This window comes from Protopterus annectens, chromosome 1.part1, assembly GCF_019279795.1.
Source record: "Protopterus annectens isolate FY-2018-M chromosome 1.part1, PAN1.0, whole genome shotgun sequence".
In the NCBI taxonomy this organism is placed as follows: Eukaryota; Metazoa; Chordata; order Ceratodontiformes; family Protopteridae; genus Protopterus; species Protopterus annectens.
Window position 1 is genome coordinate 247,674,641 of NC_056726.1, and position 13,800 is coordinate 247,688,440.

The window sequence follows — 13,800 nt, forward strand, 5'->3', positions numbered from 1 at the left end:
GGAGTTCAGGGTAGCCAGCTGAGAGTTTATTTTGTCCTTAAACCCCGCAGCAGAAGGATCCTGTACCGTTTCACCCAGCTCTGTGAGCAAGTCTCTTTGAAGGCGGGTGAAATGACATAAATAGTTCAGCGATCGCATAGAAAATGTCGCTGAAGCAAAGGTCCGCTTGCTGTACCTGTCCATGGTCCTGGACTCTTTGTTAGGAGGATGAACAGGTACAGAAGGATCAGCTAATTCCTTCTTAGTGGCTGCTGCTACCACCATAGCATCAACTGAAACACCTTTGGTGAGAAAGGATTTGTCATCTGGTGCAGAAATAAATTTCGAAGGCCTCCTAGGGGTAGGTTCCATTGAATCAGGAGCTGCCCACGCCTTTCTAGCCACTACCTCCATTAGTGGGTCGAAAGGGGGAGACACCCAGGAGGTGGAAGGGTGAGATCCAAAGGCGTCAAGGTAAACCGACTCGTCCTCAGAAGGTTTGAGAGTGGACCAATTTCCCCTCTGTCTTAGGATCTCCAGGATGTCTGAAAAGGAGACATCCTCAGAGGGGGATCTGGGGGAACCCTCTGACTCATCCAAGTCGGTGTCCGACGTGACAGACTCGGGGGAGTCTATGTGCTTCCTCTTGCACTTTCTTTTCCTAGGGGGTTCCCCTGAAACTTCAGGGGAACCCTCGGAAGAGGAGGAGACACCAAAGTGGGTACCTTACGCTTTGGATCTCTGCTGTCGGGTATAGTAGGGTGGCCAGAGACCGTAACAGGCACTACAGAGGGAGGAGCCGCAGAACTTAACCTTGGAGTGGACACTGGGTCCAACACACTCCTCATCACCTCGAAGGCTCCCCTATCAGACACCAAAGGTAGCCCCGGCTTCGAAGAGGCCGGAACCGCCCCCGGAACCAACAGAGAAGGCTCCGAGAATGATGTCGGGGCCGAACTAACCAGAGCCGAAGCTCCGAGAGGGAGAGCGAGGTCAGACAAGGGTCCAATGCCACTCGCCCCCCGGACCTCTCCATGGACGGAACCAATAAAGAGGTTGGCGCCGATGACACCGGAGCCGAAGGAGGCGGTATCGGCTCCGACGTGGGCAAGGTCACGGTTCCGACAAACTCCGGCTCCGAACTCGAGAGATGAGTCGGAGGAGGAATGGATAACTGTATCGAAGGAGCCACAGTCTGGTGAGATGGGCTCTGAAGCATTTGGGCCAGAGCCTGGGACTTTATGAGTCTACTGACCACCCTCTCGATGTCGTGATCGGAGAGCCTGGAAGACCTCGATGAATGAGTCCTATGACTCCGCTCTGATAGAAGGGGGGACCTCGGAGCTGATCTGACGGACTCTAAAGAAGGGGACCTAGAGCGCTTGCGCGCTGGGGTCGGCTCCGATGATGGTTTCTAAGCGGAACCCACTTTGCTCGCCTCGCAGCCAGCCGGAACCGAGGTTGGAGCCATCTCGACAACACCAGCCCTCGGCTCAGAAGCTGGAGCCGAGGGTTTGGCGGTTTTTGATGGCTTCCCCGAGCCAGACTTGGATGGGGAGTCATCAGGCTTTAACAAGCCCCTTAGAATAAGCTTGTTACGCCTTTCCTGCAGGACTCTTGAACTAAATCCGTGACAAATGGAACAAGAGTCCTGCAGGTGTAAAGGCCCCAAGCAATAGACACAAGAAGTGTGACCGTCTGTCAGAGACATTTTCTGACAGCACGAGTCACACTTCTTGAATCCCGAGACCTTAATGTCTTTGGACATTGCCCTAAGACAGTCACACAATCAGTACACACACTCACTCACTTACACAGAAGGGGGAGATGAGGGGACTGATTAAAAGAACAACACACACACACAAAGTTGAGTAAAGAACTAAGGGCTGTAGGCCTGATTATAAAAGTTAACTACAGGGGTGGGTAAGGCTTACGAAACAAACTCTATTAAGTAAAAAAAATCGATAGGTAACAAAGTAGGGAAAATAGCCTAATAACTATCTCAAAAAATTAGAAATTCGTTGAAAAAATCCTTTACTGACCTGAGCCGGTAAAAAAAAGCAACCTCGCAGCTAAGCGGCAAACGAGATCTGGGGAGTTAGCGCATGGTATTGTGGGATACAGGGCTGCCTCGAGCCAGTAAAAATAGCTCTTGAGCTATAATATAGGCCGAGTCGGAGCCGAGGATCGGCTCCGAACCCATCCAGCAAGAATGAAGGCGAGAATGACAACTTAACATGCAATGTTTCCATTTGGCACATATGCATCAAAGAAGAAAAAGAGTGATGCTTCCTGTTTAAAGTTTTGCCAGACTCCAAATACTTCCTAAGTCAGTCTCATAAACGCAGGCCAATCATACAATCAAGCAGCCTCTGTCAGCAACTGTGCTGAAGGCTGGTACTAGTTGTACACTCTGATTACTGGGGAAAGTGACCTGTAGGGTTTACCATGGCAAACCCCCTGCACTTTTTTCATTGTCCAGACAGGTTTAATCGATATTTTCCCTGGTCTGGTTTCCAGTGAGAAAATAAATACCAAAATCTGTTTTAGTTTATCACCAGACTCTCCATGTGGAGGTCTGACATTCTTGTGAAAGCTACTTCTTTTTTCAAGAGTACCAGGTTCCTGGTTTTTAGCCCATGAAAATGTAACTGCAGCTGCCGATATTTCTGCCCTTACAGAGGTTGAAGACAGCATTAGGAAATGAACAAACCACAGTAAGCTGAGAAGCTGCCTCACTGGAAATGGTGTCCTCAAGCCTGTGTCTGATGGAATGGTCTTCTACTCCTTGGCATCCTTTTTGTGGTTCCTCTCTCCCTTGATCTTCTTGTGCCGGTGATCCTTTCTGTGCCATTCCTTAGGGATAATAAAGGCCACACCAGTGTTTTATACACATTACTTTACAGCTTTCTTTAGCATTCTTCTACCACACACTACCCTTGACTTGGCTGTAGCACCTCTGACTCAGCTATGACCTCCTCATTCAGAACTTCCTTCTCCTCAACCACTCATCCCAGAAACCTGAATCCATTAACATGTTCCACTATTTTCCCTTCAGTCATAATTTTTCAGCTTTTTCTTATTTCTCTCGTATGCTGCCATAACGCTGTCTAGTCTGTATTCAGTTTCATCCTATGTGTCTTCAGTTTTGCATTCTATTGAAGTTCCACTTCAAAGTCTGCTTGTAATACACACTGTCTGCACACAGCAGCTTTGTGGATTTTGCCCTTTCCAACCTGTTTGCTAATGTAGTCCATCACCAGTATGAACAGCAGGGTGCTCAGAACTGAACCCTGATGCACACCCACACCTAATTTATGTCACTGGGTCCTTGCACATTGCCAGATTAATTCTACCAATATTTCCAAGACTTCAAACCATCCCAGGACTGTCCAAACTAGCTTTTTCCATATCTAGGAATGTCTAGTTGGACTATTTCCTTTATTCCAGCTTCTTCTCTATCTTTCTCATTGCAAACATAATGTTAGTTGTGTTGCATCCTGATCTGAATCTGAACTGCCAATCTTCCATCTTATGACTCTATATATTCATGTTTCAGTCACCCTCTTCAGCACTTTCAGGCAATGAGACAGGAGCCAGCAGTTGTGAATTGTCCCTTTTTTATACAGTGGCACTAGAATGCTTATTCTGCACTCATCTGTGATACATCTTTGCTCTTTATACCTCTATGAGTACCCTAAAAAGTCACTTCCGCACCAAGTCACTCAACATTTTGCTCAAACAGGTTCTCAGGTAAGCACTAGGCTAGCTGCCCTTGGGGGCCATTTTAAGCCTAGCCAATTTCCCTTTTTATGCTTGAAGTAACCTATCCCATTTGGTTTGAGGTTAGCCTCCCTCATCCCATGGTCAATAATGAAACATTAACATTAATGAGAATAACTGGGATAATACCACAGATAATTTGAGGGGATCCATGCATGGGATAAAACATTTAGGAGCTACCTCTGTCTATTAGTAGTAAAGGGGGCAGTTTTGAGGTAAATTTTCTGTTTCCCATCCATAGATCCAAGCTGCTCGTGAATATGGACAGGAATGAACTTTGTTTTATGTGGCTGGGGGGGTCTGTTCCACAGCAGTGGTATCCTCTGTGAAGTACATATGTCCCCCCAAATCATTCTGTTGATGCTGCATAAGAGGTTTAGATCCCCAAGATGAGTGTTTCTGATGCCCATTTGCAGTAAATCCATCAGTATTGGGTCACAGGGTGCCTTGTGTCTTTTATGCCAGACACAGGTCACCACTTACTCTGTAGGATACAGAGTACAGTGACAGAGCTTTCAGTCTGTCAAAGGAGGACATATTGTTTAGACCTTGCATCCTTTCAATAAGGTATTTCTGTGGGCATTCCAGTTGTTGCATGTGCACGCACAAATACATCCATTCATCTATATAAATATACATCCATATATAACATAATTGTTCTGCACTTTTTAAATGATAGTATCAAATAACACTACAATGCCAAAATATGACATGTACTTAACTGAGATATCAGGCAGCTGAAATTTACAAAGAAAACTAAACACTCGTGAACACAGAATAAAAAAATATATATATAAGAATTTGCGGAGTATGTCATTTAGGAATGTAACAAGTTCCTCAAGTTATGTAACTGAATATAACAAAAATGAATGTCGAATATAACAAAAATGAATGTCTTATGACAAGTCCATGACAATTTGATGTAAGCTTCTCCATAATGCTTTCCAGCCTGCAAACTTTTTCTCTGAACATTCTTAAAATCCCCACCTGTATTAAATAAATGTGCGGTACATAAGCATTTTTACAAGCCCACAGCACATTTCTATCATACGTCAAATATGCATTTTAGTAAGTGTACCCATAATGAATTTCTTCTTTATAAATCAGGAAGTCTTTATACTGGAAATTTTGCAACAGTTATACAAGATGAATTCATTTCCCAGTATACATCCTTAAGCAAAAATATTAATTCTTTCAACCCATCCTTTAACAACTGCAGCACAGAAAGTATCTCCTTTTACCATACAAGTCTTCCAGTTTATCTTATACAACTTCTACCTCTTCTGAGCCTGCAGTGCCTCCCCACCTTTATCGGAAATACCACTACAGTCTACTGCAGTTACTCCAGTGAATACTTGCAGAGGAATATCCTCTCTTATTCGTTACCTCTCCTGCGTTTGTAAATGCTCATATACCACCAGTACAAAAGGCCTTCATTATAGCAGAAAAGACTTATCTGCATTTGTTTCTTCAGTTTTTACTTTAATTAATGGTCTCCACAAGCTGCATTTACAGATAAAAATGCATCCTCCAAGTAGTCAAGGAGAGCATAAAACAGTTTACGCAACCACTGAAAACCATCTTCCTTATTAAAAACAGCCACACAAATTGTACTTTTTTGTAATATGACTAAATGAATAAAAAATAACTAGGCTTTCCATATTTATCAATTTCAGCCCATGGCAATCACTTTGCTTTTTTCAAGGCATAATGAATTTGTCAAAAAGCCTGTACACTGCACCATGTTTGTTTTTACATAGTCCAGTATGATCGTATCTTCCTCGACTCCTACTACTACAATCCAATTTATTTTCCAAATGTTATCTTCCACTACGACTAGTAGTTTTGTATATTCCATATGCCTAACCGTTTTCATCTCCTTCTCACAATTCTCACCAACCTCTAGCATAATCTGCATCATGGCAGCTTGTTGATCATTGCAGGAACTCAGTATCAACAGTTCTGGATATGTCCACATTTTCAAGAGGACACTGCTGCTTTTTCATGTGGGTTGCATCTCTCACTCCATGCCAATACTTCCTTCCTTCTTCAAACTTGAATTTTATACAATGTTTTCCATAGCCTTCACTGTCACTCCCAACAGAACACCTTCACACACTAATCCCCAATCCTGCCTCATATAGCTTAGTTTAACTGAAATATATGGTTCTATTTATCTAAAATTCGCCACACTACAGCCAGAGAAACAACATACTTCAAGAAACACAGTGACACATCCACTTCCAACTTTCTTTGATCTTCTGCTCAGTGTTCCTTGGTTGTTTATCTTATACCTCTCCTTAGCTCATCAATTTTCCTATGTTACATTTTTTATAATCTGAAACTCTTTTGGGTAGTTTTTCTCATCCCTTTTCCATTCCCCCAACAATTCACACTGTACCTTTTATTTTACCTCATACTTGCAAATACTCAACATTTACTGCCTTCTGACAAGCACTACCTTCTTTTTAAACTTTAGTGTACCCTTCTGGCATTATTTCTTTCCGTTTTTTTTTTTTTTTTTTGGAGCAACACAATTTACCTTGTTTACATTGGCTGCTAGCTACTTATTTAGTAAAATACTATATATTTTGACTATCAACATTTGTAAGATATGCTTTATAGCTTTCAACTTCTCAGAGAAAAGGTCCAAATTCAGTGACCGGTTTTAAATACTGCTAGTATGTGCTTCGAAAGTTGGCTGAATACCAAAATTTTCGTGAAAAAGAAGTTATGTATTCACCATAACGTTCCATGTCTGTTGTCCATCTCGCTATTCATTCTTACAATGATGGGCTCTGAGCCAATCTTCGGCTCCGACTCAGCTGAATACTTTTCTCAAACTTGGCTCGTGGCAAGAAGTATCCCACAATGCAGTGGTGCAATTCCCCAGATCTTGTTTGCTGCTAATACTGAACAATATGTACACTATCGACAAACATATACATATAAACAAGTGTCTAAGTCCATACTAAATGTACTGGACGGAGAAACAAGCTGAGACAAAGAGCCCCTGAAGTAGTGGAAATCTACCAGGTCTACAAGAAGTCTTTGGCAGGGGGAAGGAGGGAGGGTTCATAAGAATGAACGGCGAGGAGGACAACAAACATGGAACCTTATGGTGAGTACATAACGTTTTTATGTTATGTTGTTCTAGCTCGCCTTCATTCTTACAATGATGGGGCAGCGTCCCTAGCACCTTTTTCCTGGGTGGCTCTCGGAAGTATACCTTTAAGTACTGTGGAACCAAAGGATGCCCTATCCCTGGAGGCCAAATCCACTTTGTAATGAGTAATAAAAGTATGTGGAGTAGACAAAGTAGCTGCTGCACAAATAATATCTATGGGAATTCTGGCTTGAAAGGCAGATGACATAGCCAATGCTCTAGTGGAATGAGCCTTTACTTTATAAGGTAAATCATTGTGATTTGATTTATAGATAAATGTAATACAATTTGAAAGAGTAGTTTTTGAGACTGAGGATCCTTTTTTTGCATCAGAAAAGGATACAAATAATTGGTCAGATTTTCTGAAGTTTTTGTTTCTATACAAACAGAATCTGAGTTGTCTGTGCATGTCCAGTTGGTGTAATTTGTACTCTGCCTTGATGCTATGTTGAAGAAAGAATACTGGAAGCTCTATGGATTGGTTTATGTTGTTTGGAGAAGCAACTTTAGGTAAAAAAAGAAGGGTTAGTACGCAAGGATACCCTATCCTTATGAAAAATCAAATATGGTTATGGTGGTTTAATAGAAAAAGCTTGCAGTTCTGACACCCTTCTAGCAGAAGTTATAGCCACTAGAAACAAGGTCTTCCATGAAAGGAATCTGAGGTCTGAACACGAAGAGGGCTCGAAGGGAGGTAAAGTAAGATGAGACAAAACAAAATTTAGATCCCAAGCAGAAAGGGGTTCCTTGAATGGAGGTCTTAATAAAGAAGCACCTTTTAAGAAGGCTTTACACAACCTGTGTGACATTAAGTTTGAAGAAGTATCACCAATATGAAAATCTGAAATTGCAGCAAGTTGAACTTTGATGGTTGCTGCAGCTGAGCCTTGTTGAAACAGTTCTGCCAAAAATTCCAAAATAGAATGAATAGGTGCAGAGAAAGGATCAATGTTCTTATCTTGATCCCACAGGGAAAACCTCTTCCATTGACTACAATACAGCTTTCTAGTGGAAGCTTTATGGGAGGACATTAAGATATATCTAACAGTGGGAGTGAAACTGTGAAGCCTGACTAAACTGGGAAGTGGAGCAGCCAAGCTGTCAGTTTTAGGGTGTGGAGAGAAGGATGAAGCTCCCCTGACATATGAGTCAGCATCTCTGAGACTAGGTCCAGAATCCAAGGCTTCTCCTGAAGGTGGGGCCAAAGGAAGGGGAACCAAACTTGGCGAGGCCAGTAAGGGGCAATGAGAATTATCCTGCTTCTCGAGCTTTGTGCTTTCTGAATTACTCTGGGTATGAGTGGAAATGGTGGAAAGGCATATGGAAGTCCCGAGGACCAATAATGAGCAAGAGCGTCTCTCGGCGTCTCCCCGGAGGGGGAGTGAGGGTAAAGAAGTTGCTGCACTTGGCATTCATGGGAGTGGCAAAGAGATCGCAGCAAGTCTGTCCCCATGTCTGGAAAATCATTTCCGCTACATTGTGATTGAGAGACCACTCGTGAGGCATTAGGATTGCTCTGCTCATCTTGTCCTCTATCACTTTGGACTTCCCTGGAATGTGTGTTGCGATCAGAAAGCACTGGGAAGAAACTGCCCACTGTCATACTCTTAGGGCTTCTCGACAAAGGGGGTAAGATCTGGTTCCCCCGCTTGTTTATGTACCAAACCACAGACATATTGTCTGACTGGATCGCAATAGTCCCTAGAGGGAGAGAGTCTTGAAGTGCTTGCAACGCAAGAAGCAATGCTCTCATCTCTAGAACATTTATATGCAGTGAGCCTCATGTTCTTGCCATGTACCTTGGACTGTTCTTCTCACATAATGCTCCCCCAACCCTGTCTGGGAAGCATCCTTGGTCACTGTAGCTATTGGTTGAAGTGGAACAAAGGGTCTGCCTATTGTCACATGAGTGGAGTGTATCCACCATTTCAAGTCGTTCTTGCAAGATTCCGTTATTCTGATCAGATGATACAATGGGAGCCTCTTGAAGTGACCATTGGGAGAATAACAGCCATTGAAAAATCCTTATGTGCATTCTGGCAAGAGGAACTAGTGTAATCGTGGAGGCCATTGTTCCTAATAAGCGTAAAATTACCTTTGCTTTCACTTTGTCCTTGGGAAGGAGGTGAAGTATTTGCTACCTGAGTGCTATGGTTCTTTCGGCTGGAAGATGTGCTACCATAGATGAAGTGTCTAGATCTGCGCCTATGAATGTAATATGTTGACAGGGCAACAAGGCAGATTTTTGAAAATTTACTGTAATGCCCAACTGATTGCAGATATCCAACGTTAGATCCCTGGCTTGTAGGAGTAGATGCTTGGTGGTGGCAGATAGGAGCCAGTCATCTAGATAGAGAAACACACAGAATCCTAGATGTCTCAGGTGAGCCGTGACTACTGCCATACATTTGGTGAACACTCTGGGTGCTGTAGTGAGACCAAAGGGCAGAGCTCTGAACTGGTAATGGCTGGCTCCCAGCCGGAAGCATAAGTACCTTCTTGATGTCCTGTCCATTTTTATGTGGTAGTAAGCATCTTGACGGTCTATCGAGCACATCCAATTGTCTTTCCCTAAAAAGGGGAGTATAGACTGCAGTGTCATCATTTGGAACTTTGACTTCTTGACAGATCCGTTTAACTTGCTTAGGTCCAATATGGGCCTCCAGTCCCCTGTTCTTTTTGGCACTAAAATGATTCTTGAGTAAGTTCTGAATCCTATTTGGTCTGCGAGGACTTCTTGGATGACTCTTTTGTGGAACAACTTTTGAACCTCTATAATTGCTTGTTCCCTTAGATTGGGTGGGACATCTGGGAGTGCTTTGGTCTGTGGGACAGGTTTGGAAAAAGGGATGAAGTATCCTCTGGATATTATGTTTAGTGCCCATTTGTCATTTGTGATATTTCGCCAGGTTTCTGGGTACATCGATAAACATCCCCCCAACTGCCTCCAGAGTAGAGCAGTTGGGCCTCCTTTCAGGAGCGCTGATAAGGGTGTCCACGAAAGGAATCACGGTCACCCTGGTTTTGCAGGCCCCCTCTGCCTCTGAGGCGGCGTCTACCATTATTATTACCTCCCCCTCTGCCCCTGGGGTAGCTATCACCCCGTGCGTCTTGGAAAAATCTCTGGGACCTTTAGAACCACATCTTTCCGCTCTTCTGACCTTTAGGATAAGGTCTTGAAGGTACGGAAAAACGTACTCCAAAGGCAGAGAGAGTTTTCCCATCTTGCTTGCACCGGGTTAGAGTGTCTTTTACTTTGGGTCCAAAGAGTGAAGAACCATTAAAAGGGGCATTAGTAAAGGTAGACTTAAAGGGCTCTGCAAAATTGCACAAGCGCATCCAGAACTGTCTCCTAAGGGAAACTCCAGAACCCGCTGCCCTGCTCGCTCCATCTGCTGCATATGATACGAGCCTCATGGAGAAGTTGACAATGGAATTTAAGGTGGACAGCTGGGAGGAGACCTTCTCATTCACCCCCACACCTACTGAACCTTGCAGGAGTATCTCCTAGCTCTTTCAGGAGATGTCTTTGTAGCCTTGTAAAATGGGATAAGTAGTTCAGTGATCGCAGTGAAAAAGTCGCTGAAGAAAAGATATGCTTCCTGTATCTGTCCATAGTTCGAGAATCTTTATTCGGAGGATGAACAGATGAGGAAGTCTCTGCAAGTTCCTTCTTGGTGGCTGCTGCCACCACCATAGCATCTACAGGTACTCCCTTTGTTAGATATTCTTTGCCCAAAGGAGCTGACAAAAATTTGTTTGGCCTCCGAGGGACTGGTTCCATAGTGTCAGGTGACTCCCACGCCTTTCGACTAACAAAGTCCATTAGTTCATCGAAAGGTGGAGACACCCAGAAGGCTGAAGGTTGAGACCAAAAAGCCTTCAGGTACACTGACTCCTCATCAGAAGTGGTAGTCGTCTGCCAGCCGCCTCTTTGCTTGAGGATCTCTACAATATCTGCAAATGATGTATTGTCAGAGAACGACCGTGGGGACCCTACCGACTCATCGAGGTCAGTGTCTCAAGTGATGGAATTATCTGGGGAATCAACATGCTTCCTCTTGCAGGTTTCTCTTCAGAGGTGGCTCCTCAGAAGGATATTCTGGGGAGGCCACGGATGAGAGGGGTTCACCCAGTGGAGGATCCTGAGGCTATGGGTCTCTGCTGTCATGAGGAATGGGTGGTGCTGAGACAGTAGCTGGTGCCTTAGGGGGGGACGATACTGGTATCTTTCTGTGGTGCTGAACGGGTAGACAACATGCTCCTCATCAGCTCCAAGGCGGATCCCGATGACTATGAAGACTCCCCTGGCTCTGAGGAGACAGAGGAAGGCAACGGAGCCAATGTGATCGAACCCGAGGCCGATGTAGGAGCAGAGCTAACCCGAGCCGATGCTCCGAGGGGTAAGCTCGGCACCGAAGAAGATCTGGCCATAGAACCCCCCCCCCCCGGGGCCGACAAGGGAACCCCGGCTCCCACACTCACCGGACGGCACCGAGAGAGTCAAAGCAGCAGATATCAGTTCCGAGGACACTGAAGGGGGTCCCGGAACGGAAGGTTCCACAGTAAGTGGTACCGAGCACTCCTGCTCCAAAGGACCAGCTTAGCTCGGAGGAGGAACAACAGTGGGCACAATAGGCACCGAAACCAAATGGGTGGGAGCCGAGAATAATTTGGTCAGCGGTGGCGACTTGAGGAGTCTACGCACCACCTGTTCCAAGTCCTCATCTGATAAACTTCATGTAGACCTGGAAGATAGGGAAGGAGATAGAGGCCTATGGAGGATTGGCGATCTCAAGGTCGGAGAAACCGGCGAAATTTCAATGGACCGGCTCGGAAGACTTTGGAGCCGAAGTACCAGGCCTATCAACCAAAAGAACTTCCAATGGCTCTGAGGACTGTGAAGCCGAGGAAGTAGTGGCCTTTGAATTTTTGGGAGTTTGACTGGCGGCTCCGACTGAGCTGATGTAGCTGGAGATTGTCTTTTGTGAGATTTATCCTTTTTTGATGAAGGAGATGAAGAAGAGGAGGAAGAGCTATGAATGGCTTCTTCAAAGGAAGGCTTTAAGAGGCCTTTCAGAATCTACTTGTTTCTTCTTTCCTGAAGAACTCTAGCACTAAATGAATGACAGAAGGTGCAGTCTTCTTGGAGATGAATGGCACCAAGGCAATAAACACAAACATGTCCATCAGTGATGGACATCTTTTGCAAGCACTTCTGACATTTTTTAAAGCCCGAAGGCTTGTGTTCTCTCTCTTTTTGTTCTTTAGACATTGTCACAAAAGACAGCCTTGAGGCTATAGCAAAAACACAAACAACAAATATTTAGCTAAGACTAACATGCTACAGGTTACTAAAGGACAATACAAAGAGGAATGACCATGGAAAGAAAATTAGAACCTCTAACTAAAACGGTTCTAATTTCCACACAAAAACAAACAGTACAAAGCCTCTAACTTAAACGGTCGTATAGCTCTCTAACTTAAATGAGCTATGAAGAGACACACACAACGAGCAACCACCACTACACGGGACATCAAAGGGACCTAGAAAGCGACGGAAAATCTGCCCTGAAGGGAGAAAAACTCTCTCTATTTAACTAAAAACAGCAAAGAGTTAAATCTAGTAATGATAGAGCTAAATATATGCAAAAATAGCTAGTTTTGACAAGGTAAATAGAAAAAAATATCACAACTTAGCCACGGCCAAGATGAGTGCATCCAACCTCGTAAAGCAGCAAACAAGATCTGGGGAATTACACCACTGCACTGTGGGATACCTTCTTGCCACGAGCCAAGTTTGAGATCTTCAACTAAGTATTCGGCTGAGTCGGAATGGAGGATCGGCTCCGAGCCCATCATTTTAAGAATGAAGGCGAGATAGGACAACATAACATTACATTTTTAAGAAGAACAAGATGCCTGTACTGTAACTCTCCATGCCATTTATTAACTGCAGCACTTCCTGTTGTGTTATAAAATCAGAATTTGAGAGGGAGGGATTAACATTCTTTTGTCAAAATTAGGACCAACTTAAAATTGTACCATGCCTACATATATAATTTTGATTCAGTTAATGTATTACTTGCAGAGCTTGTGAAAATGTTTTATGTCTCTGCAATGCACTTTCTATTTCTGCTACTTCATACCACTCTCAAAACAGACAATTTGTGCTAATAAGTTATACAATGTTAACAAAAGGTAAAGACATAATATGCCCAAGTGTATCCTGGTAGTAGATTTACTCAGCGGCTCAAAAGAAATATAAATATAGACAGTGTATCATGAGAACAAAGCAATGTAAATCTCCACCATCTGAAAAAAAAAAATAGCTAATACAACAAAAAGACACCTGCCTTTATTTTCCAGAATAAAAGATGAAATTATGCGATCCCACTCCTCGTTTTTTGTGTCAAGTAAGACCAACACTAGGTCAAACCTGCTTAAAAGTGGGCTGGCAAGAGCCACATTTACTGACACAGACTCATTAGGATCATAATGGCCTTTAGGGTTTGTTGCTGCCAATATAGTGGTCCTTGTATTAAGTTTAGAGACTAGGCTGAAAAAGAAACAATAAAACAGTATGAGCCAAACAGCATAAACAGAAATGATACAGAAATTATATGGCATTTTAATTAACCAATTTTGTGTGGATTAGATCAATAATACTCATTTGAAAAAAAGAGGGGTTCCTCAGCCTGCTATAAAAATGTGATTTTCAATAGAATTAACCAAAGCAAGTTTAAACAGACAACTCTTTAATTTTATTTTCTTGCTATCTCAAGTAAATGCATCATTCCCAAGTTCAGATAAAATAGCTTATGTTGCATAGAGGTGCAATGGCTACAGTTGTTTCACAGGGACTGCCTTTC

General features: G+C 43.5%; 1 protein-coding gene across 2 annotated transcripts in view; it reads right to left on the minus strand.

Annotated features, from left to right (window-relative positions):
* MCM9 (minichromosome maintenance 9 homologous recombination repair factor) overlaps positions 1–13,800 on the minus strand; it is a 1,342,783-nt gene that overhangs the window by 311,336 nt on the left and 1,017,647 nt on the right. For both annotated transcript variants that reach the window (XM_044074397.1, XM_044074388.1), the window contains one exon: positions 13,285–13,487. In XM_044074397.1, the coding sequence (XP_043930332.1) occupies positions 13,285–13,487 (203 nt within the window). The remainder of the gene's footprint in view (positions 1–13,284; positions 13,488–13,800) is intronic.